This window comes from Mya arenaria, chromosome 14 (assembly GCF_026914265.1).
Source record: "Mya arenaria isolate MELC-2E11 chromosome 14, ASM2691426v1".
Classification (NCBI taxonomy): Eukaryota; Metazoa; Mollusca; class Bivalvia; order Myida; family Myidae; genus Mya; species Mya arenaria.
Genome location: NC_069135.1, coordinates 17,680,345 through 17,704,055, shown reverse-complemented (window position 1 = coordinate 17,704,055; position 23,711 = coordinate 17,680,345). Strand labels below are relative to the sequence as shown.

General features: G+C 33.2%; 1 protein-coding gene across 3 annotated transcripts in view; it reads left to right on the top strand.

Moving 5' to 3' along the window:
- Positions 1 to 23,711, top strand: part of LOC128217693 (E3 ubiquitin-protein ligase PDZRN3-like) — a 147,983-nt gene that overhangs the window by 83,489 nt on the left and 40,783 nt on the right. The window contains exon 1 of one of the 3 annotated variants that reach the window (XM_052925013.1): positions 21,779 to 21,844. The exons of the other annotated variants lie outside the window; for them this stretch is intronic. Coding sequence (XP_052780973.1) covers positions 21,788 to 21,844 — 57 coding nt within the window. The 5' untranslated portion in view covers positions 21,779 to 21,787. Of the gene's footprint in view, positions 1 to 21,778; positions 21,845 to 23,711 lie in introns of those variants that run through there. 3 annotated transcript variants of the gene reach the window in all.

Genomic DNA, 23,711 nt, shown 5'->3' with positions numbered 1-23,711 from the left:
CTAACCTTGTAACAGCACATTTTCAATTTTGCTGTCAACAAATCTTTGGAGCTACTTGTTTGTTTGATTGTAATTATATCAAAGTTCTCACCCATAGGCTTAAGAAATATTGTTTCTAATAAAAAATGAACATAAAACCACAGGCCCAATTCTTGCCAATTATACAGGCTTTGTTTCTGCTGAGATAGGTAAGACACCAGTAGTTCATTAATGACATCAGTGAGCTCAGGTTGCACACTACTAATTACTGGATTACCCTGCCCTGCTGCTTACCTCAGAGGAATCCACGGCATGCTTATAGATGTCACTCTTGTAACCTTCATGAATAAAATACTAGCTTGTTGATTGATCTTTATGGAAATTTATTAACATTATCTTTAATCATAATAATATTTCTTGAACAGTATGTACCAGCTGCTGTTTTAACTTTTACACATATGAATATTCTTAAACAAATGCTTGAATTATGTCAAAGAACAAACATCATTGAGTCTTGCATGATGCTGTTGGGATTGAACTTAATGATTGAAAAAGAATATAACTATAAATTAAGGCTTCAGTTGAGGTCTTTTAGTACCAGAAGTTTTTGGCAAAATGTTTGTTTGTTGGTTGATAACTAATTGCCAATATTTGAACACTCCCTTCTCCTCCCCAAGGTTTACCTAGGTGGGCACAAAAATTGGGGAAAAAACTTAATTCCAGTTTCATGGATTCCACATTATGGCAAATCCAAGATTGGAAATGCATGGATTGATAGCTAGCCCATCTAGATCAAAGAAAATGTTTGCATGCTTCTGATTGATTGCTGAAGAGTACTTGAATCTCCCAAAAGATAGCACCCTACTATAAAATCATAATTGTCATAAATGGTAGATGCTCTTACAGAAGTGATGGTTCTTGTGCACACTGTTTGCTTGGCAGAGAAGATGAACCACAAACACTGGAATGATTTATTGTAAGATTTATGCACTCTGAGTGTTTATGGCCATAAAGTTAGCTGAAGATAATAATGATGACCTTATTGAATACTTGGCACCAGTATGTGAATTGTTGTTTCATGCACTTTGACACTCTTCAGCACACACTCGATATCTCTGTTAAATGATATATGATATGACTTATGTGAACTAATAAGCAGCAGCTCTACATTTCATTTTCTATTGACATTATCATTCAAAGTCACTTATTTTGCTTTACATGATTGCAAACAATCATGACATGGACAACACTGCATACCACTTGGTGAACATTCAACAACTTGATCATTACTACATGTAAGATGCAACTCTCCCACCAACATTGGGTTTCAGGTTTACTATGTAAAATATGCAGCATTATGAGTTTGCCCAAATGCCAAAAAAACAATTCAGCCATGCTTCTAGAAATGATAGCTTTTGTCTTTGCCTGTGTCTGTTTCCTCTATTGTTTTCTTACTATCTGTATTGCTTGATGAAAATGTGTTTATATAACGGTCTGTATCTTTGTAAGTTTAACCATTCTGACTGACACAATACCCAAGACTTAAGAAGTTCTGAACAGTTTTGTTCTTCTTGGCATCGGCTGTTTCACCTGTTGTAATTAATTTTGAAATCATACATGAACCTTTCTCTTTGTGTGCTCTTTGAAGTGTTTTTCAGAATAAAACACCTATATGAAAACCTGGTGCAGTGATGGCTCTGTGTAAACATAGGAACGTGAGGAACACCTGATCCAGCCATAATTAGATGGAGTTGAAGTGAAAATCCATGCTGCACAAGATAGTTTAATTAGTGTGCATGTCAATAGTGTCCAGTTTCAGATTGAGACATGACTGTCACAGCAGCTAAGATTAAGTATTTGTCTGTTGAATCCACATAGAGTTTTTGCAATAATTTCAATTCCAGTGAATATTTGTTCACGATTCGTGTGTTTATATGTTCAGAGCAAATTGGTGATTCCTCAAATATCAAATTCTAAGATCTTGTCAAACAAAGTCTTCTGTTCTGTCAATAGAAAGGCATGAAATGAGTGGTTTCTTAAGGGTGGTCACTTGTTACCTTTGATTTTTAATTTAAATGCATTTGGTAAATTAAGCAATTATGCACGCTCAATTATTGCAGTCAGAACAAATCAATTACCTGTATTTGCATTGAGTGAATCTTGAAAATTGGCAATAAACATGACATTAAACAATTAGAAAATTACACCCCAAACACAAAACACTGATAAGACTAACAATATGATTATCAGTATGCATCTTCCATGTTCAGTAACATTATCAGAAGTGACACACTCTAATAATACAGTCATTTAGCAATTTGAACATGTTGTATGACACCTGTTACCTTATCCAAGATTTGAATAAACATTTCCTAAGAAAGTTTCACTAAACTTTGGTCATGGCCAGGCTGGAATAAACTTACAACAGGCGTCATTACTTGAAAACAAGACAAGCAGGGCAGAATTTTTTTAATAATAAATGTTTATAACGGTTCTTTGACACTTGGCGTTCTGTTGTATTGGCGTGCTGACATTCCAGCAGACTTGAAATGCACCCTGACACTGTCATACACTAGAGTAGCAGTGAACAGTTTGACACAAATGAAAAACTACTTAGAGAATTACATGCCTGAGTGCATGTATAAACATTGTGAGAACCCCTGCTTCCACAGTGATTTAGGGGTAATTTACAACAGGGCCTGGCCCTTTGAGTACATACACTTGACATGCACTTGTGCCTTTGAAATATAGGACAGTGACTGTACTTTTCTTTTCTCAGAAATTCCACAGAGAAATTTACTGGTGTCTGACATTTTAATCATCTCAAAATGATTGACCTAATGATGTCACAGTTTGTCTTACTTAGAAGATAAATTGATATATTTAGAAAGGTTATCACTGGTTTACAATTAAATTTTTGCATATCAAAAAGCAGTCTTACATTCTTTAGCTACATGGTCACATGTTTTCTGTTTTAGGACTGTCAGTGATTCACAAATCTCTCAGTTCCTGCTTTTAATTGGAAGATAATTTTTATTCCACCAGGCACATGGTTTCAATAAATTTCTTAATCTCCAACTGATTTGGGGAGGCCTATGTTTTGTGTCATTCTGGCTTCTTCTAAGTCTTGCAATGCCATGAATTTTCTTTAATGAATTCCATGACACTAAATGGCATTTTAGAAATTTGTAAACTGTTACTTTCCACAAACTACTGTGGTTTTTACTGCTCTAATGGCTCAAAATGTGTGTCAGATTAGACTTTAATGTCTTTGGCAATTAAACGGACCACACTGGGGATATCTCTTTGCTTTTGTATTCCTTGGACACTACCAGACTTCCAGATGTGACCAGTAGTCATACATTTGTAATTGCTTCTTAAATGCTTTAAATGACTTATTTTGATTAATATAATTTAACTTTAATTTGAGTGTTAAGATAACATCAATTCATGTGATGCAACTGAAACAGCATATTTTGAATAAAGCTACTAGTATAATAAAACACATTAATAGGACCGATTCAAATTTATAACATTTGAGACCACTGGACATAATGATCAGATGTTGTTTGACAGGGGTTATTGATAAAAGGCCTTAATTCTGTTTAGAACTGCAGGATGTTTTTCTAAAACAATAACAAACATAAAAGTGCCAAAACATGTCTTAGAGTCACCAAGACAACATTCCTGTGTCGCTACCCAGTAAATAGCTAATAAGCCCCAGTGTCAAAGCAGTACCAGTACCTACCAGGGTGAAAAAAATCTGGTCAGGAATGCCAGAAAAGCGTGGAAAATTCTCCTCCCATGTGGGGATCAGCTGTTTGGGGGTCTGAAATGGGATACATGAGGTCAGAGGATTTATAGTGGTTCTGGCCGACCTTTATGTCTCTTACCTTGTGATAGGAGCTGAGGGATACACCAGGGAGCATGCTTCGGCCCTAATCTCTTCCATATGTCATGCCCCGTTAACTTGGATTGGCTTGCCTGTCATGTCAGAGGTGTGACCCGGATATGGTTGGCATGTTTGAGTTTGGGCTACATGATGTCAGGGATTTTGCTTGGTACATTTGCTGCAATGTACATCTTGGTGCCAGTCATGTAAGCATTTTGGGAAGGCATGTTTTCATTGTGAACAAGGATGTTGTCAGTTTGTCTTGGACTACCAAATTGTTTAGGTGAAGGATTCTATTGAGCTATTATTATTACTAATTTTCAGTGTGTGACAATTCATGCAAACTATGACATTTAAATTGTGAACAGATAGACATTGTTATAAATAAGTGTAGAACTTAACTAAATGCAGCCTATTACAATTTTTTCTTTTGTGGATAAAACCAATGAAATGCTTCTTTTTCTGGTGAGTTGACATCTATGTAATCATTTTCTTGAAGAAATTATATATAAAGTGTTTACCAAACTTCACATTACAAAAAGGGTTCCACTAATTAGATTTTGATGATTTAACTGTAACCATTCCTATGATTGACTTTGATGGTTCACCATGAACTAATGTTATCAGTTTTATTACAAAAAGATGAGTTTCAGATTTTTTAATGTTCTGTTAGAAAGAAAGATGGTATCTTGTCCTTTTTCTTATGTAGAGATTACATAAAACATTACACAATAATCAGTTCTTAAATCTTTTCTTGTATGATCTTTGAGGCTTCTGTTTACAGGATCAGTAAAGAGATACTGGACGAGTATTTATTTGAATGCTAGAGTTTTATAGGAATTCTTTAGTGCTGATATGTTGAACCTTATATCAGTTGAATATAAACTTTGACAGTAGGGCGCATGTTGTTATAAGGATGCTGATATAAGACTCTGCCCTATGATGATATGTACTCGCCCCATTGAACCTGAGATGTTTGGGATCTTTTCAAAGATTGCCATCTGTATCTGTTATTTTTCAGATGCTTAACAAGATAAAATATCACTCAAATATTATAGTTTGATGATGATTTACTAAATTAAAGAGGCTTGAGATCAGAGGTGTACGCCAATTTTCTTTTATCCTGACCTGTAGGAGCAGTGAGGATGAGTCCAGTCTGCTGGTGATTATTATGACAGGGTCTTAAAGGATAATTTATAAAATGTTACTTCAAACAGTTTGGTTTTCATAAGAAGTGATTTTCTTTTTTGATGAATCTTAGTATGATCCTTTATATCTTGGGTTTACTTGATGTTGTAAGGGTTATTTCACAGTCAGTTGATTGGCAGCCAGAGACACACTAGTCAGATTTGGATAATTATCCATGTCAGTCAAGTGCTCTTTAATTGATTGTTATGCAAGTGTCTGCTGACAGTGATGAAAAGCTTTACATTGAATCTGATGATAGTCTGGCCAGTGAAATGATGCACATTTAATTGAATGGACTTTTAATGGACTTATATTTGACCAATTCTTGTCATAATATGTAACAAAAGTGTCAGTAGCAGGTTTCTTGCTTTTAGTTCATAGTTTAGGCATACACTATCTTTAATGACTATAAAGTATATAATTATCTGTCATTTTCATCATAAAAAAGTTTTGCCATGTTAAACAAATGGTCATTGCTCAAACCAGCCTAAAAACAGTTTTAAACATGATGAAATGTAAAGCAATAAATTGTCTTAGTCCTGGACTAATGTAGATGAGAATGGATGAGCTAATCCCAATCACTTGGAAAGTCAATTCTGTAACACAGCTTTGTGAGTGTCTCATTTACTTCAGACTGCCAGATTTTGAAGATGTTATCATTTAAAACACATATAACAGCTGATGGATTTCAAATTGTCTATGGATGAAAAAAATTAAGAACACAATGGGGGCTTGCCCTTATCTTTTGCTTATGTTAGAGTGTTGACATACAGAAAATCTTGCTCAGAATATTGTGTATTCACTTTTTCAAGGTGTTTTGCATGTATCATGGTTTCTTATCTGATCTAACTGACTGATACATGGAGCACCTTAATCAACTTGATCTAATTCCACCACTTCATTGTCAGTATCTGCTGGAATCTCAAGGGGGTGAAAGCATTCTTCAAGTACATGTACCCAGATGTGTATTTAACCGTAGAGTCAGGCATCATCTTATCCAGTTTCTTCAGGATTTGTAATTGTTTGGTTGATAAGATATATATTTTCTGACCTTGTAAAATTTTGGCTAAACCTTGATTTGTCTCTATCATGAATTCAAAATTTGAAATATGCTTTTATTATCCCCGCCTTGAAAAGGTGAGGGGATATAGTAATGGTAGGGGCGATTCCGTGCATGCGTGCGTGTGTGCGTCCGTCTGTCCCGCATTCATTTCTTTGCATCTCCTCTTACATTTCCCATGCGATTTCTACCAAACTTTTACAGATTGATGATCATAAAGTGAAGCAGCACATATTGTCGGGTTTTTGCGATTCAACCAAGAGTTATTGCCCTTTGTTTATTTTACATTTAAAATTGGTTTCTTCACAACTCCTCTTACGTTTTTCATGCAATTTCTACCAAACTTTCAGATTGATAACTATATAGTGATGCAGCGCATATTGTCAGGCTTTTGCAATTTGACCTTTTTTGAAAGAGTTATTGCCCTTTGTTTATTTTACATTTAAAATTGTCTACCGGCTTTCATGAAGGGATTCTTTTAGGAAGAGTTATTGCCCTTTCTTAATTTTACGCATTTCTTATGTTCCTGAGAAACTACCCTTACCATTGATTGGCTTTCGTTACAAAAAATGCCCCCATGAGGCGGGGGATATAGCTGTCTGTGACCGCTCTTGTTTACTTCAAAATGTAATTGATCTGTGTAAAAGTTCAAAAAGCATTTGCTTTTTTTGTTGAATTTAAAGAAATCTAACAATTAGCCCCAAATTGGCAAGAAAATGGTATTAATAGTAAATGCAGTTGAATGGATTTGATATAATGTATAAGGTATGTAAAATGATTATAGGCAAAAAAAAGGAAAGGTTCACATAGCTCTACATTTTCACAAAGATGCTTTATGACTACTATCACAATTACTGAATTATTTACTACACACCCAACATGTAATATTCTACTAGCAGTTTTTCTTGACATGAAGAGTCTACTTTATTCTTATTAACCTGGCCTAAGAATATAATTTGACAGGAGTGCTTTCCATCATTTTGATGGATAAGTGTTCCAGGTTTACATATGCATTTGTATTTCAACTACCTCACCTGCAGAAATATCAGTGTGTTGAACATACTGAGCATATACCATGTTTCATACAGTGCTTGAAAATCCTACAGAAGTTTCCTTGTAACATGTTCACTGAGCATGTTACTCTTATTTCCATTCCTTATAAGCATATGCCTGTTAGTAGAATAATCTGTAATTTGCCTCTGAACATTTTTCCTCTTGTCAATTTTCATCAACTTCAAAACATAAAATAAGCTGGAATGAAAATGACAGGATTTATAAAGATGCAAAAAATTAATCTCCCCCCTCAAGTCTCCTAAGGGAAATATATTATGTAACATCATGCAGAGAAGGAATACATTATGGTATTTATATTTTAGCTGAAGGATAATAGGAAGCTATCAAATCTTATTATCCACTAATAAAATTGATACATGGTAAATAACATGGGAGGTTCTCGCTAATTACAAAAGCCCCAGTATGAGCTATTTTCCTGAAATGAAAAACATGAACAGTATTTGGGGAATTAGGTAGCCCTGTTGGGTAGCAATTAAGTTAATTAATAGGAGGAATTAATATTAGATGAGACTGTCAAAATGTGCTAATTGGGAAATCATATCTTAGGAAACCGATTTAGATATTACATTATTCACTCATAAACAACTGCCAGATATTTGTTGGGGCAAAATAGAAGTTGTGAACATTTTATGATTATGAAACTGGCTGGTGGTATGAAAGTTTCAGATTCCAAAAAGCTATCATAGTAGAATGTCAGGAAATGGTGTTATGGTATCAGAATTCATTGGCATTGGTTATCCGTATCATTCTATTTTTCATAGGAAGTATAAAGACATCATTAAAGTGAAATATTTTGGGTGTGCAGGAAGCAGGTTTATTACTCTCATGAAGGTTATTATGTCACACAGTTAACAGTCATATTTGACATGAGACTAATTAATTCATAAGGAAATTTGTACAAAATTTTGTCAACATGTTGAGTAACACCCACCTTTAAGATATTTAGTAATATTTTCTTCATATAGAAAAGTAAAAGTGACAAGCTGTATCCATTCAATGTGATTACAAAGGTCATTTATTTTAAAAGCAAAAATCCCTGTAAAGTTTGATGTAGTTATTAATCATTGTATTAGTATCCTAAAACGTAAGTGTGTTGTTACAACTGAATGCAGAACACAAAAAGGCATAATGAGAGAAAGCAAAGGTACATTATGACATTGTGTATCAAGATGGTAATCTTAATGACTTTTGATAGGTAATTATGATAATTATTTCCTGATAAGCATCCCGCATCCCATCTGGATTCTCTCCCCATGTTTTTAAGTGGGGGCAGGAGCCAGGGCCTTCAGGCCACTTGAATCTTGACTTTGATAACTAGCAAGTGACACAAGTATATCTTTAGTGTTCACTTTTATCTCACTGGAATTATCCAGCTGAGCATGAAATAATTTCCAAGTTTCTTTGATATTTGATTGCCAACTAGTGGGAATCCAAAAATTTGGAATAGCATTAATGATATATAACATAAAGATGTGTGTAGGATGATTAAAGCCCAGTTACCCATATAATTTCATAACCTTTTTATTTGCCTTTGATATAACAAGGGTATGTCTTGCTCAGTCAAACAGCATGTTTTAAGTTGCAAATGAGCCATGCTTACAGTATAACAGATGCATGAAAGTCTTAGAAGTTTTCAATTCAAACATGAATGAGGACAAGATTGTAAAAATAATTTTACGTATTTAAGGTATGATATGGAACAGAGTGCAAGCTATTTATTGTTGAAGGTTGGTTGTCAGGAATATTGCGGATTGTCTTCAGAAGTTAACAGATATCCAGATATCTCAAGAAGAACCTATTCCAGTTTCAGTCATCTGTGGATTTCCCTGTATTCTGTGGTAAGGGAACGATGGGACTCATTTCATTTTATATCTCATGTAATTAAGATTGATTATATACCAGGAACCCAGAAATTGAATCTGGTTTCTATCTGTGAAATAAAATAGGCATTTGATACTGTTTCTAGGTAAGTATGTGAATGATTTCCTTTTGACCTATTTATTTATTCAGCATATGGTTTTGTCCTTCTGTTTAATTTCAGTAAATTAAATAACAACATCAAAAATATTTATGTGGGATTGTGGTTACCTATTTTGTGATGGGATTTCTTCAAGGATATACATTGCCCCTGAGTCTGATGTTCAGATTCAAAAGCAAATTATTTGTTTTCTTACTAAGAAAGCACTGTTGATCTTTTTTCATAAAAGTGTTAGGTCTTGCTGATTATTTTCTGTTTCATCTCACATTTATATTTATAGTACAGTTCCTTTGTATATTAATGAGCATACTATATCAGCAGGAAAACATATTGAATGTTTTTCTTTTTAATTTTTGTTCACATAAAGGGTAAAAGATAAAATCTGACCAGGTTTTCAACACCTTTCAAGTGTTTTCTACTGACTGAATGCATATCAAATTGTGTATTGTTGTTTACCAATGTCATACTTAACATTTAACCTTTTCCAAACATATTGTATTTAATTTACCACATATCAGTTATTTACTTGTCATTTGCGGTCTCCTCAAAACAAGCAAATGTGCAGGCATTGGCATTTAAAGACTTCACCTTGGCAATTCTTCATTGTAATAAGTGACTTGTGTCTATGGCAGTCCTGTGGTAGAAGCAAACACTTTTGGCACCTGAAGGTCGAGGTAGCAGCCCATGTTGCACATACGACATAGCATGACAGTTTGTAGGGGGCAAGCTATGTGTGGTTTCAAAATGATCAGTTGAAAAGGTTGACATGTCATGACTTTGCCTGGTAATATAAAGGCATGCTTAATAAACTAACTGTTCAAAGGTCATTGAAATATCCATGATTTAAAAATGTTCAGGTCATTAAAGTCAAACAGAGTTACAGTACTGTTACTTTGGCAGGTTTCTGTTGCTTTTGCATTTTGTCCCGAATTGACTTACAGCAATGTTACAGCAGAAAGACATTAAGATCCTTTGTTAATAATTTAGTGCAGTACCCCCACTTCTGAAATCATCCAGTAAAATATTTTGATGAACTAATGGGCACTCCTAGTTTCTTGTAATCCCATTTGGCTGCCATGTTGCTCCTGTGTCATTTCAAGTCTCAGTGTCTGATGGATCACCAAGTACATTCTTTGACTGCGTGTTCAAATAGTATACAAATGAATGAATCTTTTAATCAAAATAAAACATCATCTTTTCTGATTATTGTATGAAAACATCACCTGGTTAAACTCGGCTACTATTTCAAATAGCCTTTGAAATTGAAATTTGTAAGCTCATTTGGGTTCAATTTTTCCCAGCGCCAGTAGTATTTGAATTTTGATAGAGGCTCTGTTTATGAATGAAATCTGCACCAAGCGATCTATTGCTACCATTAATGGGATAATTACACATAAGATTACCTGCATTTTGATTTTTGTGATGTAACCAACTGATCATTGATATACCCGTTGTAAAATTAAATAAATTAAACGGTAGGATAGGCAGTAATCAATGTGTAACAGGCTGATCCTAATTCTCAAACTGGATTATTATCCCGGTTACACTAAAGTATTAAAGAAAAATATCACATGGAATTAAATAAATATTTGATTTGCTGGTGCATGAGAAAAATATATTTTGGCTGTTAGATTTTAGTTTGCACTCCACGACTTCAATGTCATGTGTTTAATCTAAGGTGATTTATATTGAAAGTATTTGTATTTGATATTTTCTCAATTACAATGATAGTCTATTTTATTTTTGTCTTAGACTGTTTTTACAAGATCAGAAGTTTATTAATGGCCTGCTGATAAAAACATTGAAAAAATGTTAACTCAGAAAATAAATTTATGGAAAACAGCTTCAAAGATATTGATACACTTGTAAACTGTTTGGTTAATATGTGTGAAAATGGCCTTCATGTTGTTAATAATCCCATGGATGTCAGGGATGTTTCCTCTAATAACAGAGGAATGTACTTCCAAAATGCATAAATGAGAAGCTAAATGACCCTCTACAGCAGCCAATTGATGACCTTATGAATACTTTAAATGTCTCTTGAAATCCACACCTGCTGTTTCTCCAATTGTTGATTGGGATTTCAATGCATGAAAAGAGTTGTTAGTTGGTGATCAAAACCCAGGGCTTTGTGAAAACTGTACAATTGGATTTCTAATGATTTCTCTACTAATTCTAGGGTATCACTGATCATTTGATGTCCAAATTTGTGATTTTGGAGGTTAATTGTCAGAAGTCCTCTGCCACACACAAAGATGTAGATGACTCAGTTATTTTCTATCATGATTTTAAGTTTTCGAATAGCATTGTATGTAAGCTCCATTGCAATTTCATAGTCTGGTCCTTTTACCAGGATGACAGTTTATACATTTAGAAATTTACAGTAACAAAAGTTTCTAGTGTCCAGGGGCTGTATTCAATAAGCAACTTAGATTGAACTTAAAATTAAGATTAGAAACGTAAGTGTTTTGATTGACCTGTATAATAAGCTGACCAATAGCCTGAATGGATTCACTGAAGCATGTCTAAGGATAAGATTAATATTGAATACTGGCCCAGCAGATATGCAAAAACAAAATTCTATACAATATAAAACTTAGACATTTCATATATGTATGTATTTCAAACATAATTTTGGCCATTGAGGTATTAACAATGGATTCATTTTGAAGCCCTCTCTCAGCACTAGTCTCAGCAACCTTGTCCCATTTGCTGGCAACAAAGCTCCAAGTGTGACCATAATGAGGTGTATGGTGTTAAGTCACCATGAAAACTGGAGAAAAGAACATCCTTCTCACCTTGGTGATTAGATGAAGGGTCCATTATAGCTTCATTGTGCTGGAAATGATGCAGATGATGAAGGGATTACAACATCAAAGTAAATATTTTAATTGAGGATGAGGCCACTGACAAGTTTATTCAGTACACTCATGTCATACATGCATGACAAAATGAGAATTGCAATGAACATATTATACAGTTACACATAAAGAGGCTTTGAAAAATGAACTTTAATCATAATAGTAATTAACATCATGGTATAAAGAGGAGTACATTATATTCTATAATTGACTTTTTTAATGATACATTTCATAAATTTACACAACTTTGAAAACATAATACATTCTGGGTTTAATTTCATAACACGTTTAAATGACAATATATTCGGAGTTCTAAAATTACAGTTATCAATGAAACGTATGGTTAAATCCCAAGATGAACTTGGAGCAAGACTAAATCAGATTGTATATATAGATGGGTTAAAGAAGATATTATAAGTTTAGTTTGGTCCTAAACCATTACTTGACCTTCCATTCATTTTAGGTCAAAGGAGATTTGATATGTAAACTGCAATTATAAACATATTGTATGATTTTAAGATAAATTTCAGAATTTTTTTCAACCTGAATTTTGTGTATGTTTGATCATCATTTATTGGAAAAAAATGGATGGTTCATTTGAAGAAACAACTGATTCTGGCACAAATGAGCTGAAGACCTTGGAAAATAAGTTCCATATGTTCAGTCTTACTTTTTAACATTCCTTGCTTTGGTATTGCATTGAACTTTCAAACTTTAAATATATAGTATATGATTGTCAATTACTACTGCACTATTTGCAGCATGGTTGCTGGTATATTTGACCAAATTACTGCACTTGGTTCCCCCCATAATGTCCTTAAAATCTTACTTCATCCACATCCATTAGACAGGGTACTAAAGCCCAGATATTTGTGTGGATATATCTAAATATAAGTTTGAATCATTTGAACTGTTTGATGTACCAATGAATATTAATTTTTTTGTCATCCCTGTGATTATGTTCTTTGTAATGTAATTCACCAATTTGACATTTGAAAGATAACTATAGTTGATAAAAATATTGAAGGCTTATTTTTGTCAATAATAAAAAGATGTTACAAGAATAAATAACTACTTATGAGATATTGAGGAAAAGATAACAGAATATCAAAAGGAAGCAGATAATAAGGTTGAAAGTGAAGTCAAGGATATAAAATAATCAACAAAGGCCATTCTGACATTAAAAAACATGAAAGAAAAATCTTGCATACATAATTAAGTATGTGAAACAGCAAGATTATTATTGCAAACTGTAATAATTATGTGAGAGCAGTCTGTTGTTTCACATCTTTGATCTGTCTTGTACAAAAAACAAGAGTTAAAATGCAATGGCACTTTCTGTTTCTGGTAGCCTAGAGTCAGAGAGGCTTTGAGCAAAACAGTTGTCCTTTTTGTCCATCCATTAGCCTCTGTTTCTCTGATTTGCATTGTCAATTCAATATCATAATAGAGTTCACCTAAACAGCATACAGACCTGATTCAAATCATAAGGGAATCGTTGTCATTGTGTTGATATAAGATCCTATTTATGTAATGACAGTCTTAAGACATTTGTCTGATGGATGGTGACCAAGAAGGTCCATTTAGTAGATTATTGTATTATGATTTGTGTAGGTCAAGATCATATACTTTGGATCAAGGTATGCAGATAGGTAAAGGTGACGACACTTGATCAAAGAGGTGTTATGACCATGTTTGTCTTCACATCAAAGGCCGATGATTTTGTTTGTCTCTTGTTTATTACCACTGTTTTAAATATCACAGTAAGCTGTGTGGTTTGATGTCTATCATTTGGTAGGTAAATAGACCAACTCTTGAATTAATTCAGATTTGATGAGCGTGTGATACGTCTGCTAGGGAATGTGACCTGCGTGTCATTTGAACATGCCAAATATGGGACAAACTTGGGGGATAAGTGCTCATTATTTTTGTACAAATTTTGTATACTTTTGTATAAAAGATCAAAGGAGCAAGACAAGGTGTATATTGTTTGCCATTTACATACACTTTATAAGAAATTAAATAGAAATTAAGATTCCCTTTTTCATAGGCTGAGAGCTTGCTCTGTAATGGTTATAACAGAGGATACAAAGCACCTAATTCCTCTCTTTTTAGTCTACAAAATGCTTTATCATTGTTTGCCATGAGTGGGAATATCAAATACTTCTCTTATGACATAGTTCTGTACTTCAGATTTTGCTTAGGAATTAGACTGCAAAAATGGGATAAATATCCATCTTAAGTTTGTACTTCAAAAGGACTTACAACATTTGGTGGTAATGGTGAAAATGTGTCATATTTGATATTTCAAAAGAACTATGGGTCTACCAATAGTTTATTGCTATTTTTGCATGACCATTTTAGTTGTTATGCTGACTGCAGTACTAAGTGTCTGCTGTTTAAAGTATTATATACCTACTTGAATGTATTACAGAGGTATCAAATTCTATCTTGCAAAATTTATATTGTCATGTCTGACTGCAAACTAATGCAATATGTGCAAAATTTGTATCTAATGACAGAGACTTCATATGATGAAAAATGAGTCCTTCTTTTAGCTAGACCACCATGGAAATGAGGGATTATGTTGCCTTTGATAATTGCAACAAATTAAATCTGTATTCTGCATTATAATGCAGCATCTTGCTATGATGTAATTATGCACTCATAGCTCACTCCAAACCTATTAAACATAAAGAATCTGTTATGTCATGAGATGCAATTAATATGCTACTGTGAAAAATGAAAGATCCTTTTCTTCTAGAGATGGGGCCTAGCTGTCTGAAAACGATACTGTTGAAATTATATATGACAGTTGGTAAGATGGACTGCAGGTCACAACATTGGTGGCTACTGTTAATAATGAATAATGAATATAATTGTAACACTGATGTATGTTAAAAATTGAATACTAACAAAGTCTAGTGAAAAACAAGTACTGTATGACAATTATCCCATGTAGTGTAGCTCATGCATTTAAGAATGGTAAAAGCTGTATGTTGAGTGCACTTTGGACATCTAAACATGTTCATGATTTCAGTGTCATTCTATCTGCTCTTGGAAACATTATCTTTAGTACTCATTGGCCAGATTATGTAAAGCCAACAAGAAGAAAATTGGTCCTTTGAAATTGTACTTTAGGCATTTTTTCAAAAGTTTTCAAAATGTATGTACACAGCAGGTAACTTCTCCATGGTGAATATACTCAAGGTAATCCCACTTGCATGCAACTATGGAACTTCATACTCTCTTGTCTTATATAACTGGAGTTTGATGGACCAAGACAGCTGGTGGAACATTCATCATGTGCTCATCATTTTATCATCTCAATACACATCTCCCTCCAGCCCTCTGCAGCAGGTAAAGCAGCTGTTTTACTCATTCTGTGTTGAGTGCTACCCGGTCTTAAGACAGTGTGCTGCAGTATATTTTCGGTATATTTTCGTGTGTTGTTTTTCATGGTCTAGAAGTGTTTCTGTTTGGTTTAGGAATGGTCTTAGACAGATAAACCATTTTCTACATTTGATGAAACTCCTAGTGTGTATTAATTTTCTGGTATAAAAAGATCATTTGTGTACATTTTCCAAATGTTGGTGTTGGTGGAGTATCTAATGTGCGTTTATATCCTGAACATTTCTCCTCTGGCAATTTTGCCTAGGGGGCAAATATACCTTGTTGGCAAATTTGCCTATTTTTTTCTAACATTTATTTTGCAGGAAATATTATGTTCGTTTTTCAAAAAAATATTGTCATACTGTAATAAAACAGTTTGTACCCTAAAAAATACTTGAAAGCGAGAATGTGTAAAAAATGATAACTTTCAAGGTATTGGCTGAAATAGGAGTCGATAGCTTTTAATAAAATGTATTTTAAGGTTTACTACTCCATTTTATTAGCATAATTGAGTCTGTAAGAATGACAGAATAGCCAAACTCAAAAACAAAAAAATCAAGTAATACATTAACATGGTATTTAAAAATCAACAACTGTTTGTTAGAATGAAAAAGTTTTTATAATAATTTCCTTCCTTGATTCTGTTTTGTTCAGTTTTAGCCTTTTTTACAACAATAGTGAGATTTTTTTCACAACAATTGTGAGGAAAGATATTGCCGTGAGAGTAAATACCGTCATATAAACAGCATTAATAAAGTCATATACATGCAGATGCTTTCTTGGACAAGCTGCTGATTAACTCTGATAACAGAAACCAGCACCCTATTGTACTCAGTGAAAAAATACATTGCCTTACCTTTTTCTTTATGTCTTTGATCAGTTACATAAAACATGACAAATAGTTTATCATTCAATCAAGTTTAAGCCACCTGTCCTCCCTGAAGGCTCTCTTGGGTTAGGTGTACACATGATGGATTTGATTCTTGGAAATTCATAGATCTAACTGAGATGTAGACTTTGTTTACATTTCCCAGAAAATAAATGACAAAATTATACCCTGGAATCATAAAATTGGACTTCACTTGAGTTGAGATATCACATTTGTTTGTATTTTGTGGCCCTAGAAGTCAGTTCTGTTGAAGTTGTTATCATTGCTTGTAACTTTTTCTTCTGTCTATAAAATGAGGTAAAGAGATTTTTAATGCTTGTTTTACAAGGCAATGTTTTTGTTAGATGATTTTGATAGCCTTTCCAGTGGTCCTAAATCTGAGTGTGGGTCACATCACAAGGAGTTTTATTGTCTTCATTTCATGTCAATATCCTCATTCATGCTTAAATGTTCTCAAATAAAATATGTAATTTGTGTGATTTTGACCTTGTATATGTGTGGTTTTACATGATTTACCGAAGACAGTCAAACATTGCTTCGTGTCAACGAGCCCTTTATCTAGTACAGTTAATGTTTTTGTCATTTTTGATGGCTGGTTCTTATTAAGGATGGATATTTAGCCAACTCCAGATACCTTTAAGTGCAATAAGGGGGTGCACTTAATTCCACTATCTACCTTATGTTAATGTAACATTGATGCAATATATTGATAAAGTACTTTTTTTAAATCAGTTTCCATGGTAACTAAGTAGAAATCGTGGATTGACGACTATTAGAGTGTGTTTGTTCATTTTGGCAGCTATTTTGTTTTAACAGGTGAGAATTGCTTGATTTTTGTGGCTGATCAGGGAGAACAATGCTACAGACTGTTTTGGATTATTAATCGATGAAAGGCCAACAGATTGGTACCAGAGGGCTGGGAAAGAATGGATTGTATGTTGAATATTGATGTGTCAGATTCCAGGAACTGTCCACCTGCTCACACCTGCTACATGTTCATGTAACATTATGAGAGGGCAACACAATTGTTATATGAACCCAAAATAATTCTACTAATATGATTTATTTCACTTCGTTTTGACATTCAGTGTAAAATATAACTCTTTTAGCGATTGATATTGAAACTGAAGTAACATTAATTATGCCAGCAGGAAAGTGTTTTAGTTGAACTTCTATATGAATTGTTTTTATGGTCTTATGTATTGTAAATATGCACAAACTAACCAAATTAAGAGGTCCATGATATATAAGCTAATGTTTGAGAAATAACATGATTGATGAGAAAACATACTGATGCCATTTCAAGTATGTCCTGTATCTGCAGTCTTGGCATCTCTTTAAAGGTACTTCAGAACTGTTAGGAATATTTATTTGTTGATCCTTGACCACAACAGGATTTCTGTGTTCTGTCAGAGTGAATGGGGACTAGTCAACCAATTATGATTGACATTGACTGTTTCAATATTTAGTCAAGTCAAATGTTGACATATTATAACAGGAAGCAGTCTGTTAGGGTACCAAACATTACCATTACCATTGGTGTATCAGGCGTAAACGAAGTTACCCAACTAAGAGTGTTGGTTTTGCAAATCACCTAATGTTTGCCTTGTAAATTGTCAGCAAAAGCGTGGCTTCTCTGTCCTGACATCTTGTCACATTCTCCTGCAGTACTGATGTCATTAGGAATTGTCTTCAAATGATTTTCCAATTCATTGGTATATCAGATTTGTTACATCATATAATGGTTTATATCCATCATTTGAATGAGGGCATAATTATCATCCTCCATTCATGTTAAACCAATAACTTTATAATGAAAGAATACAGAACACGAATATGAACTCAGTTTAAGCAAGGCTGATATATTAATGCTACTTCTGTTTATAAATAAATGAAACTGTATTAAATTTAGCTGAACTTTTACATAACCTTCAATCTTTTGTTTAAAAAGTAACGTAAGAAGGAAGCCACCTTTTATTATTAGAGAAATTGAGGTTATCAAATGTTCCTCTTTTCCGCTGTCCTTTTGCTAACAACAGTAACACTTAAAACATGGAACAGACATTAAATTATATTTACTTTGGTATTCAATACCGCTACCTGAAAGGGCTCCTGTTTTAGGTAAATAATATTAGATTTCCACAATATTTTGCTAGCTTGACATTGAACCCTTGTTTCAATGTTCCTTTTGAATGATCCACTTTAAATAAAATGAGCAGTTTTTATTTGTAATCTCTGTGATATTCATGCAAATTTACCATTTTGAAATAAAGTTTGTTCATTGCTTATGTTTGCCACTGGATAGATAAAAAATTATAAGTGTTTCAATTGAAAAATGCTTTTAATTATTACTGAATTAAATATTTCTGAATATTTTTATTCCTCAGAGTTCTTCCTTTGATCTTTAAATAATGCAATACTTATTGTAATTAGCAAACTTTATTGAAGAGATTTTAGACTTGTTTCTGAACATTCTAATTATGACTTGAAAAATTAATACTTTTGCAAATAGAATAACAATTAAAATCTATCAATCATATATTGCCGATATTTAACCACATAAATGTTAGATGCATTTTAGGTGTCAGATCAAAGAAAACACAGTTTATGATTAACATTTTAATATATCTTATGGGGTTAAAATATGCATGAGGACTGATATTTTCTGTCAAAGAAGCTTTTCTTTTTATTATTGATTATATGGGAAGTATGATTTTATGCCCATTAGGACCAGGGCAGGGTGAAGAAATCACACAGTCATGCCTATTAATTTGATAGTTTGAATTTCAATTTGAATTGCAAATAATTTCTCTCTACTAATTACAAATCATTAAGATTTAAGTTTAAATTTGCACATAGAAACATGATTTATGGTAGGTTCAACAGCAACTAAAACAATCATTTATAAAAGTATTTATTGAAGTAGGGTTTGTAAACAAAATATTAATGTTGGCCCTCAGGTTTTAATGTGTTGAATTTTTATGGGTTTTTGTTTTTAACATTCTTAATTATATATCCTGTTAAAATTTGCAGCTTGTTAAACTTAAAGTGGAAAAAAATTAAAATTAAAAAATTATGGCTTATAAGAAATTATCATAAACACACGGCTTTCAGCTGTCCATGATCTTGAGGACTTAAAAACTTTAACACAACAGAACCTTTTCAAAATCTCCAACCTTGACATATAAACTCGTACGAGTGCCATCTTACATTAAATTTTAAAGTTTGACCTTGGCATTGCAGACTTAAACTGTGGATTGCCACTGAGGCATCGCATTGTTCATAATAGCTCTACAATTGATTTTTATGTTTACTTTAAAACAGTTCTTTTTCATTGACTAGTGCAGTGGTTTGACCTTTTATATCACATGAACATAAATATATTTTATAGAAAAACATGTTCTGATACAGTCCTCATGACACAATGTATTATCCAAAACCATTGTCCAAAAAACAAAATAATTAAGGACCATTACCCATTCAGTGGCATTCATTCAGTGAGGCCCTGATTTGTCAATATTGTACAATATGATTTTCTTGGGAAAGATTTTTTCCCATAAACAATGACAGATCAGTGAGTTCATGCTTGGTGGTTTCATGCCTTTGAGTGATCCAGACCCATTGACTCCAGGCTCCTGGTTGACATTGATTTTGTTTGCTATTGATACATGTTATGGTCCCTCTTTTTTTTGCATGTTTTCTTGGCCTCATGTATCAAGAGTAGTGGTATTCAGCCTCCTTCGCATTGATTATTTTGTGCACAACGTATTCTTTTCTTTTCACAAAAATTGGGATTTATATCAAGTTTTAAGTTTTAAACGAAGAAATGTGAGACTTTGAGGTAAAATTGAGATGCATGTGCAAGAAAAAAATTGTTTGCTACTGATGAGGGGAAAGAAACTGAGTGTTCGTGTGAAAAAAGAAGACACGGAACAGGGGATTAACACAGCTGTGTGAAAAACCAATCTTCTTGTTGATAAATTGACAAAATAATGGCTGCAGGACCTGAATGTAAATGATTATTTCTCAGTCTTAATTATTATTATTATAAATTAAGTTGATATCCAATAAGGCATGCAGCTTCTATTTTAAGGGTTGAAAGTGCAGTACAGTTTTAAGAATTGAAATTCTGATGTGGACTATCACTTAACAATTTACCGAGAAAACTACAGCTTAATATAAACTAGACATTTTAAAATACACAATAATGAGGACATAAAGGATCATTTTGCTTTGTTATACCATTAATAGGGAATCCGATGTGTGAGTAAGGGTTATTTAAAGGCAGTTAGTCGTTTGGATGAAGTCCAATACCATGAAAATGTTGTGCGAGAATTTGCATTTTGATTGCAGAAAATCTTCAGGGAGACATTTAGTTTGATTGTGAGCAGGGATAGTGATTCTGAAAGGTAATGGTGTGATCCATTCTGTATTGTTTTCAAATATAATGACTCATATTGTGTTAATTTTACTGAGTCACTGCAAGAAATAAAAATGACAAAATGATATGTAAAATTTACTTTGAATGTATCCTTAATTAATACTTGTTCATGAACATGGCTTTTGACACCCAAAGTGTCATAGTATTTTATTTTTTTTTAAACGTAATATCAAGTAAATTCTATCATGATTTTATTAATTATATTCTGCCTTTGAAATATGAGTCACAACATCTCAATTAAAAAAACTAGTTCTTGTCACACTCTGATGCTTATTCAAAAGTCCCTAGACAGCAACTTGTGCATTAACAGTAATATTGCTCAGAAATGAATTCATGTTACAGTGAAAAACAGCCTTCTGCAAAGAAGGTGGGAGAAATGTTGAAAGAGAACAGTTCAGGAGATTAATTGTTAGAAATGAAAGAGGAAATAAAACTTGATGTATAAAAAGCAAAGCTCAGAAATCAATAATCCCTCAGTGTTTCAATTTGAAATTCAAGGGATTTAGTTTTTGTAATGAATGAAATGATTGTAATTGCTTGTAGGATCCTGGAAACAAACATTGTTTATCAAACTGCGCTTTTTGTCTGCAGAGCCTAATAATATAGTTGACACTGTTTTAAATTTGTAAATTGTCTTTTGCCAAGGTTGGTTAGCCTAGACTGATAAAACTGACTTTCAGAATGCAGATAATTGTTCGAAATTCAGATTTAAGTTGTTTCCAGTGTTTGTCTATCTTCTTTCTTTGTGCTCTATGCCAGTGGTTAATTCTCCACAATTTCCATTGCATAAAACCTGTAGGAATGCCTTCCCAAAGCTTTCAAGGTAATAATTTACTCTGATTATGAAGCAATTGAACACAATAGGCAACAATGTATGTGCTCATCCTACCAGGTAACACATCACATTGGGTGCTGAATCCAGAAATTACGAAGTTCTTGCTTACGGTAGTTCTTCATTTTCATCCTGTGATTTGGTTTCATGGAAAAATTGGTTTCAAAGTGAACCTCACTGGAGATCAAAATTCATTTTATATGTGCAAACTGCATATGGACAATGTTATATTCATATATTGTGAATCAAACTCAGAGGTAAGTTCATAAAATAATTCATTGGCATTACATGTCGTAAAAAAAATTATTATTTCGTTTAAATGCAAACGGTATTCAGGCCTATTGAACACTTTCCCTGGTTTACCCACAATGCATGAGTCTCAGATTCTGAATCATCATTGTAATTGTTTTCATGAAAAAAAGACATAGGAACTACAAAGCATCTATTAAATACGGGATTTCCTGAAATCACTGCCATTTGTCTTCAGAAACAGTCATCAGGCAGGGCTTTGAAATGGAAGCTTTGGTTTCACGGAAATATACGAGAATTTTGTAACTACAGTGAATCTCAGCTGATAAGATATTATTTTGGGTGCTTCTTTATATGTTCATGGCATTTGGAGGGTAATATTTATTACAACTTGAATTCATATAATTATATTTACTGTGATTGACATTTAAGCCTTTATTTGTTACCAAATATAGTCAATTAAATCTTCATTTTATCATTTTTACAATCTCATCATGGGGAGCCAGGCAGGTGTAAATTCCTCTTTACATATATTAGGTGAAAACTACTTGGCATCACCTAATTAATGAATGTGTTACTGCTATTATTGACTTATTATTTAGATTGTCATCTTCACCATTGATTTCAACAGCCTCTCAGATCAATAGTGTTACAGGGTGTTGGAGGGAATTATGGGGATAAAGCATGTTGACCACATGATGGTGTATGGCCAATGAAAAAGCTGCAATTACGCTGTCACCAGACTGAGATTGCTGCCAGTTTAGTTGGATGCAGAGATGGACAATTGATTATTAGCTCAAATTTCATCACGGTCATCCTTAAAAATGACACTAAAAGTCGTTTCGGCGGATCAAAATACCAACAAGTTTTTTGAATACACAATAGTAATGACCCTTGATATATGGCTTGACACTTGCAAAATTAGTCTGTGACATTTTGCTTTATTAACTGTACTTTTTATTCGTGTCATTTGGACACTGAGTCTCTAATTTCACTGTACAATTTCAACAATTTATAAGCCTTTCCGACTGTTGGTATAATTTAAATGCTGATTTAATTCATTACTAACCTGGATGAAAACATACGCCATTTTTTAGAAAGAACTATGCATAAATGCAAGCTTTTTTGTGATTGCCACACTACAAACCTAGCAGGCTTTAGGGTGGAGTAAAACCATATCATCAAAAAATCCCTAGACTTCCAGTCAAATCATTAATTATTATGGAAAATCATATCTATACTAAGTGTCTGGTATTGATCTTAACTGCCATTTTAGTGTTAGCCATTACTATTATGTTAATTGTAAATGGCAAAATTGTAATAAAATACTGATATTACTATATCTGAGTTAATTTAACAATCCAAATAATACCTCTGTTACTAAGTGCCATCAGGAAAATGAGTGGGAATAAATTTCAAAGAATCACTAAAGCTATAAAAAATAATTAAGGAACTGTTTTTGATTGACTGAATATGATAGACAAAAAAAAAATCAAACAGTTTCTGTTGCACAATATTTAAGGTAGAAATTTGCATTCTCTTTTCCATCACTTTTTGGCACCTATCTTTAACATTTCTGAAATCGAACATGTGATTTTGTAATCTGTTTTCCTCAATTATGAACTGCTAATGACTGGAAAGTCTGAGCTCATTGTTTTCTCGCTACTTCTGGTGCCAAAGTAAAGTGTCAGGTTCATACACAATCCATTACTCCACAGTTCGTTATGAAACAAGATCAGTCATTATGTGGCAGTAAACCTGTTACATATTTTTACTTTCAAAATGTTCAATCCAGTTACGTAAAACCAACTATATCGGAAACTATTGAGGAATGAAGATTCATGTTTGCATTTCGAAGATTCATTCATCATTTCA